The 17746-nt window shown below is 36.8% G+C and overlaps 1 protein-coding gene across 1 annotated transcript in view; it reads right to left on the reverse strand.

The window, feature by feature from the left end:
• The window catches only part of THSD7A (thrombospondin type 1 domain containing 7A), a 475175-nt gene that overhangs the window by 177907 nt on the left and 279522 nt on the right, over positions 1 to 17746 (reverse strand). The window contains exons 5-6 of the mRNA XM_527669.7: positions 4656 to 4811; positions 3116 to 3328 (exon numbers count right to left, since the gene is read on the reverse strand). Coding sequence (XP_527669.5) covers positions 3116 to 3328; positions 4656 to 4811 — 369 coding nt within the window. The remainder of the gene's footprint in view (positions 1 to 3115; positions 3329 to 4655; positions 4812 to 17746) is intronic.

Raw genomic sequence — 17746 nt, forward strand, 5'->3', positions numbered from 1 at the left:
TGAAATAGCACACATGATATGGAAATATAGACAGCATCATTTTTTTTGGCAGAGGAGAAGGAAATATGGAAACAATATTTGATTTCCACTCTCAAGTAAGGAATCATACTTTTTTCCCCTTGCTCCAGTCCAATAGCCTGGTTTGTTCAGCCTCTAACAAGCCAATTTAGGAAACAAAATACACTTGCTTTGCCAGATTTATACCTTTAAATGAAACATATTCAAATATCAGAAAAATTAAAATAGGGCGGGTTTTGGGTCATTCCCCAGACCACAGATCTTTGGAGTAGCTTCCTGCGTTTGTGTTCAGAGACCTGGAATTGTGTATCCGATGATCATTAAGTAATGAGCAATATTTGTTCTATTACAGTGAAATGTTTATCTCTTTCTGGAGAGTCTAATCGTCTTTTGTGCTCTCTTTTGTCTTGCGACTCTCTTACATCCCTCTGTCTTCTTCTCTGACAGAGAAGCTATGCAAAACTCCTCCTGGGGTCTCTTACAACCCTCCCCAAGCCACCTCCTTAGAAGGCAAATGGAAAAATGAACAACAGCAGCAGCAAATCTTAATGATCACTGGGAGTCTGGACAAAGACTATTTCAGAAAACAAATAGATTTTAAGTGTTTTGAGGTCATTAACAAAGTTGTGAAATTTGTGAGGAATGTGGGAGCAAAAAAGTCTTTTTATTATTTCTTCAGTTCACAGGCTCTAATGCTTCATGCCCCTAGTCGAGCTTTAACTTAATTATAAAACAAAATGTATAGCTGCAGCCCAGGCCTAGAGGTGGAGTCTACAACTAATCAACTTTAATTCCCTGGGCCCAATTTAATTACAAAACAACATTTGGTGCAGCTGCTAAACACTTACCAGGTGACCACATGATAATATCGGAGCAGTATTTACAAGTCTCCAGCTTTTTCTTTCATTCTATCAGCCCAATTATGTCTCAGTTTATACACAAATTTGAGTGAGTTCTAGGATTCATAATAAAAAAATAATTTTCTTGATTTTATACATCCATGTAGCTGAAACAGCTAATGTATTAAGTTGTACTACAACTAATTAATGTCAGGAAATAAAATTTAATGGTGGAAAAGATGTCCTGTAAAGGACAATAACAAGTTTAATAGCAGTTGCATACTTACCTGTTTAAAATTCATTCCGTTTGTGATGTACACAAAGTAAAACCAGCTCATTTGTATTGTGAGTTATCAATTTGCTTTTTAGGTTATAACATACATTGCCGGTACAACTACACACATCTAACTCATACCTCTGCTTGTTTTTTAGTGTTTTTTCACAAGACAAGCTAGGAGGTAATTACTTGTGTTGCAAAATAAGTTTCACTTAACAAAATGAAAATAAGCCACTGATATTTTTTAAATAGCTGGCTCCTTTAGTCTATATAAAATATATTCCATTAGCACAAATACCAGGAAGATCATTGTACCAAGCGGACTAAATCTGATTTTTTCATTGCATAACACTGAGGCAGAAGTGCCATGCAAAGTTAACTTTTTAGCTTTTTGTTTCACTCAAAAATACATTTCACAATACCTGAGACCCTAATTCCTCTATAGGACTATGGAAGGACAAGCAAAATTATTTGAACTGAGAAAAACGATCAAGTACTATTACTGAGGGAATTCAATACGACCCTGACTGTTTTTACAGCAATTCAGAAGGTAACAGTATTGTGTAATCCAAACTAGGATTTAAAGTGTGAGTAAAAGAGAAACAGAACATGCTTCTTTTGCTTTCTTGCCAATCTCTTGAGTGTTACTTCCTCCTTTTTTTCCCTCTCTTTATTATAGAATAAGTAAGAGCTAAAGAGAGGACATATCACAGCAGATTATGCTTATCATAGCAAAAAAGCAGAATATATAAAATTCATCATAAAAGATCTGGAGCAATGATCTCCTTCTTCCCATTTCAAACTCAAGCACTGGTTCAGATTTTACCTAATACTGTCTTGCATGACTATATTAGACCCTGGACAAAGACAAAAGGCTAATTTCTCAGTAATAGCAGTGTCTGTCAGTCTCCCACCCCAGAGAGTGTCTTTCTTTATGACTGAACAGTGACTGAGTCACAGGAGGAAACAATTCTGCTTACTGGAAGAAAATAGGATGGAAAGAATTATGACGGTTACCAGATGTTCCAGTACCCCCAAGGGGGCACCAGGATGTTTCTGCACATGCTGTAAACAGCATAAACTGTCAACCGTTGGACCCTGGGGTTTAGCACTCATGCTTCTCTGATGTGCAGAGTCATAGGATTCAAGAGATAGAGCAACCTTAGAGATGATCTTGTCCAGAGGTTTTAAAGTATGTCTGGGGGAGTCTTGTGGTTTTTAAGTGTGACTCAGGGATGACTTAGAGGTAAGGGGTTCTCCCCAAAACACTAGCAGTACTCTTTGGAAGGAATGTAAAAATCTTATATCAGAGCTAACATCAAGACAGTATATTTTATCAAACAAATACTAGTTGTAAAAGTCCAAGGTAATTCCTGAGGTTGGGGAAAAGAATCTTGCAGAAAGCCACTATCCAGTGGCTCTAGGACATTCCTAAATAGTGGAGCCCTAGAGAGCAAAAGGTCGGTTCAGGAACTCTAGGCTGTGGTGGGCCTCGTGGATTGGGAGCCTGGAAATTAAATGATAATACTAAGACACGATATCAGGGAGGTTAAAGGAAAATACTTTTAGAGTCAAATCAAACAACGCTTACAACCCTTTTTTGTTTACATTTCATTTTTATAACATTGGAGCTATAGACTTTTTTAAAAAAGTCACTTAAAAAAGTTACGTTTCCTTGTTATTGTTAAATTTGGCAATTTAATTATTGCCCTAATGATAATTCAATTCTTATGTTATATGATCTGTTCTGTTTTCACATTTAACATTATTTTGTTACTATTCATGGATCCTTCCCACTGCCACCATTTCATTAGAACAAAACAGAAAGAGACAGGGAAAGAGAGGGAGGGAGAGAGAAGCAGCTATTTCTACGTTTGTAAATAGAACCAGTTATAATGCGAGAAGACACAGGATTTTCACAGAAAGTAAAAACATATATGCAGGGTTGGACATCCATAAAAACATAATAGATATGTCTTACCATCACTGTTGATGCACACAACCTCTTGAACTTGCGTGCCTGGACCACACTCCTTTCCGTTATCTGGCTCGCAGTCTCCCAGTCTCACTGCTTTCCAGTCATAACAGGCAGGCTCTTCACAGGGAATGGCTTCCAGTAAGTGAGGGCAGTTTCCGGTTACCCCAGAGCCTCCAGTGGGCTCATTGGTAATGCGCCGCTTCCTCAGTTTGAAGCCTGAATTATGGGGGAAGGAAAAATCTATTGTTACTATCAAAGGTTTAGTATTTCAGAAAGTTGAATAAAACCTCAGCGTAAAAGTTGGATAAGAGTGGAGGTAGAAGTCATTTCTGTTTTGAATCACTGGTGTATCCCCAAACTGTAGCTAATGTGAGGTCATGAACCATCCATTAAATGAGTGAGTGGATTAACGAAAGGAATGAAAAAAAATGAGAACCTTTGGTTTTAGCTTACTACTGCAAAGGTAAGGCTAGAAATGTCATATAGTACCCATCTCCCTTGTAGGGCGTAGAGGAGTAGGGTGGGAACAGAGAGAGAGATAAATTTTGGTCGACTTGGAAAGTCTGTAGCTATAGAATATTCAAAGGAGTGAAATTTCAAGCTATTTAGAAATACTGATGACCAGACAAAAGTGCTATTATTCTTAAATCTTCAGCAATGTCACGTGATTAAATTTGGAAAATGAACCTCTAAGAAGTTGGATGGTTCCAGAGAAACAATCTCTTTGAGGTTCAGTTGATTTTAGACCCTCTGGAAATTTGAATTAGGAACATAAGCCATGTGGGCTCCAGTGTGAAATATTCAAAGTCCTGCTTTGTGCTTTAATAGCACCTAAATGCTGCCCTTCCTGAGAGTGTGTAACAAAATTAGTAAGTCTGTTTATTGCTATGTAAACATACTAGAATCACTAGAAGACTGGTCTTTGAAACAAAATTGAAAAATGTTTTCAATCATGAGATCATGTGAAAATTAGCTCACCACGTCTACCATAAGAAAACCATTGCATTTATTCTATTCCTCTATCATTTGCATATGAAAGTAATACAGTTTTTACATTTTTTTCTTCAAAGTAATAAGCAGCCTTATTATTGGGCACTAGGTATGGGTCAGGCACTGAACTAAGTGCTTTACGTTTATCTGATTGACTCCTTAGAGACAATCTGGATGGCAGATATTGTTACATCCCTTTTACAGATAAGGGGACAAAGGTTTAGATATGTTAGTTAACTTATCTAAACAGTAAGGGACACAGTAGATTTTCCAATCCAGGCCTGACCCCACAGCTCATCTTAACCATTGCACTAAACTGTCTCAGATCCTCTCCATCATGTTGTCTAAATTAACAAGCATTTATGCCTATGTTCTTCTGTTTTAATCTTCTGGTACTATCACTGGAGAAGGTTAATTCATCTTTTGAAATTAATAGTCTTTAGCCATTCTGGAAAATACCACAAACAAGGAACACAGAAGAGCATTTTAAAAATAATTCATGATTTGATACAATTGGTGGGTATAAAAGTCATGTCATGGTCACGTTACCTACCTTTTTTCCCTTGCTGATCATTACAGTTTTCATAAGTACAAGGTCCCCAAGCTGACCAAGGTGAAACTTCACATTCAGTTGGACAAGGAATGTGGCACAGCTGTGTAGTATTAGGGATAGGTCCAGTGCATAATTTTAAGTCCATTGGCTTTGAGGCTAGAGAAAAATACAGACACATATTTAAAAATGAACAAAAGGAACATATATGGCCAACAATATGATTTTTCTGTGTGTATGGAAAAGGAAAATCCTTAAAGAAGTGCTACCAAGACATTATTCCAATGCTTCTCAGCCACATCCTGGGAATAAAAAGAGAACGAATGGAAATAAAAGAGGCAATAAAGTGTAGTCAAAGGAAACTGGAGATGTCTTGCAAATTGTTTGATTACCAGTTTTACCATTAATTGGTCATGCAATTAATAATGCTGAATATAACTTTCCTAGTCTGCAAAATATTCCTTAAGGTTAGATCTAAAATTCTATAGCAATATTCTAAGAAAGTAAAAGAAAATTTCAGAAGACTGAACAAAATAGGAGGGGGACTATAGCTTTAACATATATGAAAAAAATGTCCACTGAGTAGTTCCTGGTGGAGAACTCTCCCATCTCTTTTGGTTCACTGGGATTGAGAGGTACCAGGTGAGATGAAGAAGGATCTCAAATGGGGGCTACTCTCTGTACCCCCCAGCTACAGTGCTCACTGAATTATTTCCAAAATGTCTAAATAATAATACATTATCTGCATATGTGACACAAATCTAGTAATCACTAAGGATGCTAATTTATAATTATCTACATTTGTTCATAATTTGAACAATAAACTGTGGATAAATGTTGCTTGTCCTTGCTTTTTTGTTTTTTTTATGCCTGCAGTTTGGCTCTTTTGTATATACTTGACAGTTAAGGTCAATATATATCCATAGTTCTGGACATAGAACTAACTAAAAATGACTAAGTGATGAAGATATGTAAAACTATATGGACAGAGGAAGAGAATCAAGTTTAGCTGTATAATATCTGTCTATCTATCTATATAATATCTGTCTGTCTATCTCCTGATGCCATATTTGCTTTTGTTTAAAAAAAAAATCTAATACATGGCCAGGCACGGTGGTTCATGCCTGTAATCCCAGCATTTTGGGAGGCCGAGGTGGGCAGATCACGAGGTCAAGAGCTAGAGACCATCCAGGCCAGCATGGTGAAACACCGTCTCTACTAAAAATACAAAAACTAGCTGGGCATGGTGGTGCACACCTGTAGTCCCAGCTACTTGGGAGGCTGAGGCAAGAGAATCACTTGAACCTGGGAGGCAGAGGTTGCAGGGAGCTGAAATCATGCCACTGCACTCCAGCCTGGCAACAGAGCGAGACACAGTCAGAAAAAAAAAAAATGTCATTTTCTTGGTCACACATTTCCTGAATAATAGCTAGTTCCAGTTCCTTTGTCACTCTCATAATTGGGTGAGCCCACACTTGCAGAAAAAATGACTTAAATAATGGATGCTTAGCTATTTCTCATTATCCTATGTGAAAGGACTATCAAATTCCAATTGCATAGGATTGCATGTAGAAGCTCACAGAGAAATTAAAAAATTTTAAACTACATTTTCCTAACTTTTAAACGAAAGTACTATGTCTGTTTGTAATTTAAACTTGAAGACAAATTGTAAGCACTTTTACATCCTATAAGTTTTCACACACACGAGCACACAGTCATAAATGCTATCTAAAGCCTATGACATTGATTCCTCTTACTACCACAGTTTTTGTTCTGAAAAATATTCTGCCAATTTTATGTCTGCTTTTCTCTACTAGTAGTGCTTATCTCTCTCGCCACATCTCCCCCGCCTCCCCACCCCCACCACTCCCACACTCGCCACTACAGTGAAAATAAATAACTGGGCACTAATTGGCTTAGTATGAGCACAGTGAGCATTCTCACTCGAGTTCATCAGGATTGCTGTTTATGTGCATCACAACAGCAGCCAAAGCCAAAAATGATTAATTTCATTGCTTTCCAGGAGCAGAAGTGTTTGGCACACTAATGACATAAAATATAGAAATTAAAAGCTTCACTCTCTGAATATAAAAAACTTGACACCAATGATACACATTTCATATAAAAATGGATTCTTTTAAAGACATGTATAGGCAGAAGAGTCTATACTATGTAGCAAATTAGCTGCAAATTAACATAAGTAATGATTTTTACTTATGGAAACTTTCAGAGTATCTAATTTAAAGTGAGAGGTTTTGGGTAGAAGACCTTAAAATCTCCATTTTTTCCTTCAATTGATGAAAAGTCATTTTAAATCTTGGTGCTACTATATTGTTTTTGAAATAATAATTTATATAAAATAAAATTTACTGGGTATGAAATTGTGAGGAATCTTATTAGAGTCTGAATTTATTTTATATATAAGGTTGAAAACTTTAGGAAGCAAACATTGTTTTATTAAGAAAACAGGTTAAGCAAGATGGCTGACAGGAAGAGCTTCTCCCACCAAGTGACCAGACCATTAAGAAGACCTGCACCCTCCAAGCAGATCTTCAGAAGGATAGCATTGAAGGTGGACAGAGGGAGAACATAGAACCTGGGCTAAAAGAAGAGGAAGCTGGGAACTCTGCACTGGGCTACTGAGCATCAAGATCCATTCCTGGCCCTGAGGGGCTCCTGGGAAAGGGGTGAATTAAACAGGCATGGAATGGCCCACTCTTGCCATGGACCCCAGAATCCTAGCTGCAGGGGAACCCACTCCTCAACAGACATTTGAGTTTGCAGAGAGAGCTTATTGGAGAGTTATCAGAGGCAGGTCTCTAATATGTGCAGAATCCAGAGCGTTTGGCATAGAAATAGCTGCAGCAGAGCATGGCCAGAGATGTCCTTCTCCCAAGGCTCACCACACTCTTCAAGATGGCTTTGGCCTTTGTTGACTGTAGGACATGAACAGAGCATAGCTTTCTTCTCCATGGCACAGGCCCAGTCTGATCTCAGCACCCCCTATCTTCCAGCCTGTCCCAGGGTAACTGCCTGGCCTTGTCCACTTGCAGTACAATCTCAGATGCCCAATGGGGGTGCTTTCCAGCAGCTGCTACTGTAGCTCCTTCATTGGTAGGTACCACCATTAGAGAGCTTCTGCAGATGGACCCTCCCCAGCATGCTCCTGCCTGCAGCCTTCCCCAACCATTGTGCCAGGGCCCACCACCCTGTTGCTGCTCTGTTGTTGCTGGTGCGCGTGCACGGGCACACACACACACACACACACACACACACACGTGGACCCTGCCACACTGCTGCCCTGTAGTTGATGGCATGCATGCCAAAGTGTGGACCCCATTGTCACCACACCAATGTAGTGCTTTTGCCAGCACCCTCCATCAGAGTGTTGCTGCTAGCTGACTAGGAACACCTCAGCCCTTGCAGTACAGCAGGTGCTTAACCTTGAGGGGCCAGAGAACAAAGCCATGGGCCTGGTCCCAGGTCCCCAGTGTACTGAGCTGAGCCTGGGCCACCTGAAATCACCCGGAAATGAAGCCAGTTGACTGAACCCAATTTATACCACTGTCAAACCCTCAAGGACATCAAAGAATATAAAAGCAATAAGCCCCATTCAACAGACAGCAGTTTCAAAGATTTAAGGAACATCAGCCCATACAGATGAGAGAAAAACCAGCACAAGAACTCTGAGAACTTAAAAAGCCACAGTGTCTTATTACATTCAAATGACTGCACTAGTTCCCCAGCACTGGTTTTAAACCAGGCTGAAATGGCTAAAATGACAGAGATGGAATTCAGAGTCTGGATGGCAATGAAGATCACTGAGATTCAGGAGAAAGTTGAAACCCGATCCAAGAAATCTAAGGAATCCAGTAAAAAGATGAAATAGCTTTTTTAAGAAAAAAACAAACTGATCTAATAGATCTGAAAAACTCACTATAAGAATTTCATAACACAATTGAAAGTATTAACAGCAGAATAGACCAAGCTAATGAAGAAATTTCAGAGCTTGAAGAGTGGTTCTTCAAATCAAATCAGACAGACAAAAATAATGTAAACAAATTTAAAAAATGAAATAAGGAATTATGTGAAATATGGGATAATGTGAAGAGACTAAACCTATGACTCACTGGCATCTCTGAAAGGGAGTAAGGAAATTCATTACTACCAGACCTGCCTTACAAGAGGTCCTTAAGGGAGTGCTAAACATGGAAATGAAAGACTGTTACTGACCACCACAAAAACACACTTAAGTACATAGATTATTGACACTATAAAGCAACTACAAAAACAAATCTAGACAACAACTAGCTAATATAATGACAGAATAAAATCTTCACATATCAATATTAACCTTGAATATAAATAGGCTAAACACTCCACTTAAAAGGCACAGAGTGATAAGTTGGATAAAGAAACAAAACCCAACTGTATGCTATCTTAAGAGACCATATCACATGCAATGACACTCATAGGCTCAAAGTAAAAGGATGGAGAAAACTAACAGATATCTGGGACCTAAACTTCACGCTTGATCAAATGAAACTAACAGACCTCCACAGAACATTCCATCTAACAACAACAGAATATACATTCTTCTCATCTGTGCACAGCACATACTCTAAAATTGACCATATGCTTGAACATAAAGCAATTCTTAACAAATTCAAAAAAATAAAAATAAAAAACCAAATCATATCAACCACCCTCTCAGACCACAGCACAATAAATACAGAAGTTAATACTAAGATCATCTCTCAAAAGCATACAATTACATGGAAATTAAAGCAACCTTCTTCTGAATGACTTTTGGGTAATCAATGAGATTTAGGCACAAATAAAGAAATTCTTTGAAATTAATGAAAACAAACATACAACATACCAGACTTTCTGGGACACAGCTAAAGCAGGGTGAAGAAAGTTTACAATACAAAATGCTCACATCAAAAAATTAGAAAATTCTCAAATTAACAACATGAAATCACACTTAGAGGAACTAGAAAAACAAGAGGAAAGTGACACCAAAGCCAGCAGTAGACAAGAAATAACCAAAAACAAAGCTGTGCTTTACAAAATAGTGTAATAAAAACCCACAAGCAAAACAACGACCAAACTAAAAGCTGGCTTGACAGAATAAATAAGATTGATAGATTGCTAGCTAGACTAATAAAGAAAAAAGAGAGAAGATCCTATTAAACACAGTAAGAAATGACAAAGGTGACATAACCAGTGACCCCACAGAAATACAAAATACCCTCAGAGACTATTATGATACCTCTATGCACACAACCTAGAAAACTTATAAGAAATGGATAAATTCCTAAAAATATACAACCTCCAAAAATTGAGCCAGGAAAAAACTGAAACCCTGAACAGACACATAACAAGTTCTAAAGTTGAAACAGTAATAAAAAACCCTTACCAACCACAAAAGGGCTTGGAGTAGACAGACTCACAGTTGAATTCTACCATATATATATAAAGAAGAGCTAGTACTGATCCTACTAAAACTATTCCAAAAAATTAAGAAAGAAACCCTCCTTAACTCATTCCATGAGGCTAGCATCATTCCGATACCAAAACCTGGCAGAGACACAACAACAAAAAAGAAAACTTTAGGGCAATATCCCTGATGAACATAGATGCAAAAATCCTCAAAAATTACAAGCTAACCAAATCCAGTAACACATCAGAAAGCTGAACCACCACAATCAAGTTGGCTTTATTCCTGGGACAAAAGGTTGGTTCAATATACACAAATAAATATGATTCATCATATAAACAACTAAAAACAAAAATCACATGATTATCTCAATAGAGGCAGAAAAGTCTTTTGACTCAGCATCACTTCATGTTAAAAACCATCAACAAACTATGTATCAGAGGAAAATACCTAAAAAAAAAGCCATCTATGACAAACACACAACCAATATTATACCAAATGGACAAAAGCTGTAAGTATTCACCTTGAGAACTGGAACAAGACAAGAATACCCACTTGAGTGAACAGACAACCTACACAATAGGAGAAAAGTTTTGAAATCTATCCATCTGACAAAGGTCTAATATCCAGAATCTACAAGGAACTTAAATTTAAAAGAAAAAAAACCCCATTAAAAAGTGGGAAAGGGCATGAAAAGACACTTCTCAAAAGAAGACATTCACGCAGCCAACAAACATAACAAAAGTTTAACATCACTGATCATTAGAGAAATGCAAATTAAAACCACAATGAGATATCATCTCATGTCAGTCAGAATGGCTATTACTAAAAAGTCAAGAAACAATACATGCTGGCAAGGTTGTGGAGAAATAGGAATGCTTTTACACTGTTTGTGTAATGTAAATTACACAAATTACATTTCACTGTTTGTGAAAAGTAAATTAGTTCAGCCATTGTGGAAGACAGTGTGGTGATTCCTCAAAGATTTAGAACTAGAAATACCATTTGACCCAACAATCCCTTTACTGAGTATATACCCAGATGAATATAAATCATCCTATTATAAAGATATATGCATGCTCATGTTCATTGCAGCACTATTCACAATAGCAAAGACATGGAATCAACCCAAATGCCCATCAATGATAGACTGGATAAAGAAAATCTCATACGTATACATTATGGAATACTATGTAGCCATTAAAAGGAATGAGATCATGTCTTTGAAGGGACATGGATGGAGCTGGAAGCCATTATTCTCAGCAAACTAACACAGGAAAAGAAAACCAATTACTTCATGTTTTCACTTATAAGTAGAAGCTGAACAATGAGGACACAGGGAGGGGAACAACATACACTAGGGCCTGTTGGGGGAGTGTGGTTGGCGGGGAGCATCAGGAAAAATATCTAATATATGCTGGGCTTGATAACTAGGTGATGGGTTGACAGGTGCAGCAAATCACCATGGCACACATTTGCCTATGTAATGAACCTGCACATCCTACACATGTACCCCAGAACTTAAAACAAACAAATGAATGCCCACTCTCACCACTCCTATTCAAAATAGTACTGGAAGTTCTAGCCAGTGAAATCAGGCAAGAGAAAGAAATAAAAGGCATCCAAATAGGAAGAGATAAGGTAAAACTATCTCTCTTCACAGATGATATGCTTTTATACCTAGAAAACCCCGTAATCTCTGCCCAAAGGCTCCCAGACCTGATAAGACACTTCAGCAAACTATCAGGATACAAAATCAATGTATGAAATTCAGCAGAATATCCATACACCAATAACATCCAAGATGAAAGCCAAATCAGGAATGCAATTCCATTCACAATAGCCACCAAGAGAATAAAATACCTAGGAACACAGCTAACCAGGGAGTGAAAGATCTCTAGAATGAGAGTTACAAAACACTGCTCAAAGAAACCAGAAGTGACACAAATAAATGGAAAAACATTCTATGCTCTTGAATAGTGACATGGTTTGTTTCCGTGTCCCCTCCCAAATCTCATCTCAAATTGTAATCCCACATGTCAAGGGAGGGACCTGGCAGGAGGCGATTGGATCTTGGGGGCACTTCCCCCATGCTATTCTCATGATAGTGAGTTCTCACAATATCTGGTGGTTTCGAAGTGACACTTTTCCCTTTGCTCTCTCTTTCCTGCCATCTTGTGAAGAAGGTGCTTGCTTCTCCTTTGCCTTCTGCCATGATTGTAAGTTTCTCGAGGTCTTCCCAGTGATGTGGAACTGTGAGTCTATTAAACCTCATTTCTTTAAAAATTACCCAGTCCCAAGTAGTTCTTTATATCAATGTGAAAATGAACTAATTCAGATAGGAAGAAGCAATATTATTGAAGTGGCCATTCTGCCCAAAGCAATTTACAGATCCAGTGCTATTCCTATCAAACCACCAATGACATTTTTCACAGAATTAGAATAACTCTTCTAAAATTAATATGGAACTGAAAAGTAGCCTGAATAGCCAAAGCAATCCTAAGCAAAAAGAACAAAGCCAGAGGCACCACACTCCCCACTTCAAACTGTACTACAAGGCTGTAGTAACCAAAACAGCACGGTACTGATTCAAAAACAGACACATAAATCAATGGAACAGATTAGTGATTCCAGAAACAAAGTCACACACTTATAGCCATCTGATCTTCAACAAGGTCAACAAAAACCAGTACGGAAAGGACTCCTGATTCAATAAGTTATCCTAGAATAACTGGCTAGTCATATGCTGAAAATTGAAACTCTACCCCTTCCTTTCACCATATATGAAAATCAACTCAAGATGGAGTAAAGACTTAAATGTAAAATCTAATACTATAAAACTCTAGAAGAAAACCTAGGAAATACCATTCTGGACATAGGCCCCAGCAAAGATTTCATGATGAAGACCCCAAAATCATTTGCCACAAAAAGAAAAATTGACAAATGAGACCTAATTAAACTAAAGAGCTACTTCTGCACAGCAAAAGAAACTATCCACTGAGTAAACAGATAACTTACAAAGTGAGAGAAAATATTGCAAAGTATGCATCTGACAAAGGTCTAATATCCTGAATCTATAAGGAACTTAAACAAATTAACAAAAAATAAACAACCCCATTAAAGAATGGGCAAACTATAATACATGAATAGACATTTTTCAAAAGAAGACATACACATGGCCAACAAACATATGAAAAATTGCTCAACATCACTATTCATCAGAGACAATCAAATCAAAACCATGAGATAACCATCTCACACCAGTCAGAATGGCTACTATTAAAAAGTCAAAAAATAACAGAAGATGGCAAGGTTTCTAAGAAAAGGGAACACTTATACACTGCCAGTGGGAATGTAAATTAGTTCAGCCACTGTGGAAAGCATTCTGGAGATTTCTCAAAGAACTTAAAACAACTACCATTTGACCCAGCCATCCTACTACTGGGTATATACCCAAAGGAAAATACATCAGTTTACCATAAAGACATATGCATGCATATGTTCATCACAGAACTATTCAAAATAGCAAAAACATGGAATCGACCTAGATGCCCATCAACAGTGAACTGGATAAAGAAAATGTGGTACAAAAAAAGAAAGAAATCATGTCCTTTGCAGCAACATGGATGGACCTGGAGGCCATTATCCTTATTCAAATTACTGCAGGAACAGAAAACCAAATACTGCATGTTCTCACTTACAAGTGGAAGCTGATAAACATGAACACAAAGTAGGGAAAAACAGACATCAGGGCCTACCTGAGGGTGTAAGGTGGGAAGAGGGTGAGGATTGAGGATTGAAAAATGACCTATTGAGTACGATGCTCATTACCTGGGTGATGAAATCTATACACTAACCCCCATGACTCCCCATTTACCCATGTAACAAACCTGTACATATATCCCTGAACTTAAAAGTTAGAAAAAAAATACACACACACTCCCAACCCCTAATTTAAACAAGTAAAAAAAGGAAACAGGTTAAAACATTGTGCTTTTACTTCGTGGCCGTTTTTTAAAAAATAAGTTTTATTTGAGCTTTTGGTGTATTTTCAATAAATTAAATAGAATAATCAGCCACAAAATTTTGAGCTACAAAAAGAGAAATGTGATAAATAAAGGCTCAAGGAAGTATTGATACAGGAGTTAAGAAAAAATTACTTAGGCAGATAGTGAGGGTACAGAAATCCTTGGTAAGGTTTCCATTTTAATGAAAAGCAGCCCCACATCATTTTCCTTTTTAACAAAGAACAGCCTGTAAAATTGAGCTGCAGCCATAGAAGCTGGTAGTTGTGCCAATCATGTTTAAAATGGCAACCCCACCTTCCCTTGTCTTTATGAGCCACAAACGTGTACAGTAAGGAACAGACAAGATGGTACCGATCAACAGGAGAGTTCATTTGCATAATAAGATTAGGGCTGAGCAGCCAGCCTTCCCATAAGCTATGTAAACATCATACCTAATCAAACCAATCTGTGAGTCCTATGTAAATCAGACACTGCCTCCTCAAACCTGACTATAAAATCCAGCACATCCCCCTCCCTTGGGTCTTTTCTGCTCAGACACCCTTCTCTCTCTCTAGAGAGGGAGATGTTTCTCTTTCTCTTCTCTTCTGCCTATTGAATCTCCACTCCAAAACTCTGCATTTGTGTCTGTGTCCTAAATTTTCCTGGCACGAGACAAATCCCAGGGTATATACCCCAGACAACATAGCTGCTTCAGTATTGCTGAAACAAAGCCTTCTTGAGGTTTGCTCAGCTGCTAAGCGCACCAAATCAACACTGACATAATTGTCAAAGAATGATTTCTACTTAACAGTTGTCCCTATGTATACATAAGCTTTTTTTCATTAATCAAGGAAACATGGGGAAGAATACCTGCTATGTATAATTCTATTCCTTTGGTGATTTTCATTATAGGTTTTCTTGAAATAGAGTACATATTAATTGTAAATCACAGATCCTACCTGAGTTCCTCAAAAACTGTAAGACTATTACATTTCTGCAATTGCCCAAGAGTTATTTGAAATCAGTGTAATTCAGTGAATGAAGTAAAGGACAGACCTAGGAAAAATTACTGGATTTCAGTTTATACTGAGATTTCTATTTTCTAGAATGGCCCAGTTCTTACTCTTGTATAATTTACTATTTAAGAAATGGTTCTTCAGCCAATACAAACTCCAGAGAAATACATATTAAACTTTAAGAAGACTTCTTTTTGATTTCTCAAAATAATGGAGAAATTTTGTTGTTCTTAATTTAAAGAGGATTCAAATGAATGTATATTCCATGCTTCACAAGGTCACAAAAGAATGTCTAAACTTTCTGAAGTTTCCAAAACAAATTTAAAAAATGAGGCTGATACATTTCTGTGGTTCTGAAATATTCTTGTTTTGAATGTTTATGGTTCTGAAATATTCTTGTGTTTTGAATGTTTAAGCTCTACAAATGGAAAAAAATAAAAATAATCTTAACACTTCTTTTTCTATCAAGATGGCCAATGAAGTATTCTGAAGATACACATACTATATAACCTCTAAAGATAGTTTATATATCTTATAAATCATATCTATGATTTTTAAATTAAATGTTTTGAGGTAATTGTAGATTGATATGAAATTGTAATTTGACAGCTTCTATATATACTTTATCCAGTTTCTCCCACAGGCAAGATTGTATAAACATAGTACAATATTACAGCCAGAATATTGACATTATTACAATCAATGTACTTTGGTTGTATAGCGTTCCTGCAAACTTAATGTCTACCAGAATCTCAGCATATATCCTTATTCAGAAATAAGGCCTTTGCAAACGTAATTAGTTGATGAGGTCTTACCAGATTAAGGTGAGCCCTAAATCCAATGGGTGGTGTACTTATGAGAAGGCCATATGAAGGCATACAGAGAAGCACCATGCTTAACGAAGACAGAGTTTGGAATGATGCAGCTACAAGCCAAGGAACACCAAGGATTGCCAGTAGACCATTTGTTCCAGTGTTAGGGAACAAGCATTCAGTCTTTTACCATTAAGTATAATGTTAGCTATAGGTTTTCCTAGGTGTTATTAAGATGAGGATGTTCTTCTCTATTCCTATTTTTTTCTGAGAGTTTATTATGAATGGATGCTAAATTTTGTTAAATAGCTTTTGCTGTATTGATTATGTTTTTAGTCTGTTAAATTGGTGAATTACATTGACTAACTTGTTAATATTGAAGTAGGCTTGCATCCTTGAATAAACTGCATTTGGTCTTATATTTTAATTATTTTTATATATTGCTGAATTCTACTTGCTAATATCTGTTAGGGATTTTTGTCTATGTATGAGGCATTTTGGTCTGTATTTTTCTTTTTGGTGAACTGTCAGTGCCTTTGTTGCCTCTTTTTTTCTGTGTAGAAATGCTCTATTTCATATTTGATGCGTTGCGGTAGGTTGCATTTTATTTTGATTTTTTTGTTCTTCCCATTGAGTCTAAGGTGTCAAATTTATGTGTATCAGGTTGTCTGAGGTATTCCATGGCTATCCTTTTGATGTCTGTAAAGTGTGTAGTGACATTTCCCTATTTCATTCCTGGTGTTGGTGATTTGTGTTTTTTTCTTTTTTCTTTTATCACCCTTGCTAGAGGTTTAATGATCTATTGAATGAACCAGCTGTTTGTTTTATTGGTTTTTCTCTATTTTTTATTTTCAATTTCATTGATTTCTGTTCTTATGTTTATTATTTACTTCTTTCCTTCTTGCTTTCAACTCATTTCACTCCCATTTTTCTTGGTTCTCTAGATGGGAGCTTAGATTATTTATTTGTGTCTTATCCTCTTTTCCAATGTAAGCATTTGGTGTTACAAATGTCTATCTCAGCACTGCTTTAGCTATGCCTCACAGATTTTGATATATTTTCTTTTCATCCAGTATTTTGATTTTCCTTGAGAATTCCTCTTTCACACATTGATTGTTTAGAAGTGTGTTGTTTTCCAAGTGTTTGGAGATTTTACTCTTATCTTTTTTGATTGAATTCTAATTTGATTCCATTGTGCTCAGAGAACACACGCTATAAATTATTTTACATTTGTTGAACTATGTTTTATGGATGATGACATGGTCTATTTTGGTATATGTTTCACTTGAAAGAAGGTGAATTCTGCTGTTGTTGGATGGAGTAATTATAATAATCCCTTTTAGATTTTGTTGGTTGATGGTACTGAGTTCTTCCGTATTTTTGCTGATTTTTGTCCTAATTATTCTATGAAGTGTTGGGAGTAAGGTATTGTCATTTCCAACTACAATTATCTATTTGTCAATTACAGTTTTGTCTATTTCTCCTTTCAGTTCTATCAGTTTTTGTTCATATATTTTGCAGTCTGTTGTTTGGCACAAACACATAGAATTCCTTCGCCTTCTTGGTGGATTGACTCTTTCATCATTATATAATTACATAATATCTTTCTCTGTCTCTGGTAATTTTCTTTGCTTTGATGCCTAATTTATTCGATGTTATCATAGCCACTCCTGCTTCCATTGAATAACATTTTCATGACACACTGTTTCTCATTATTTTACTTTAAACCTGCATATAACATTATATTTGAAGTGAGTTTCTTGTAGAATGTGAATAGTTGGGTCCTGCTTCTTAAATCTGCTCTACCAATCTGTGT

Source organism: Pan troglodytes, chromosome 6 (genome assembly GCF_028858775.2).
Source record: "Pan troglodytes isolate AG18354 chromosome 6, NHGRI_mPanTro3-v2.0_pri, whole genome shotgun sequence".
Lineage (NCBI taxonomy): Eukaryota > Metazoa > Chordata > Mammalia > Primates > Hominidae > Pan > Pan troglodytes.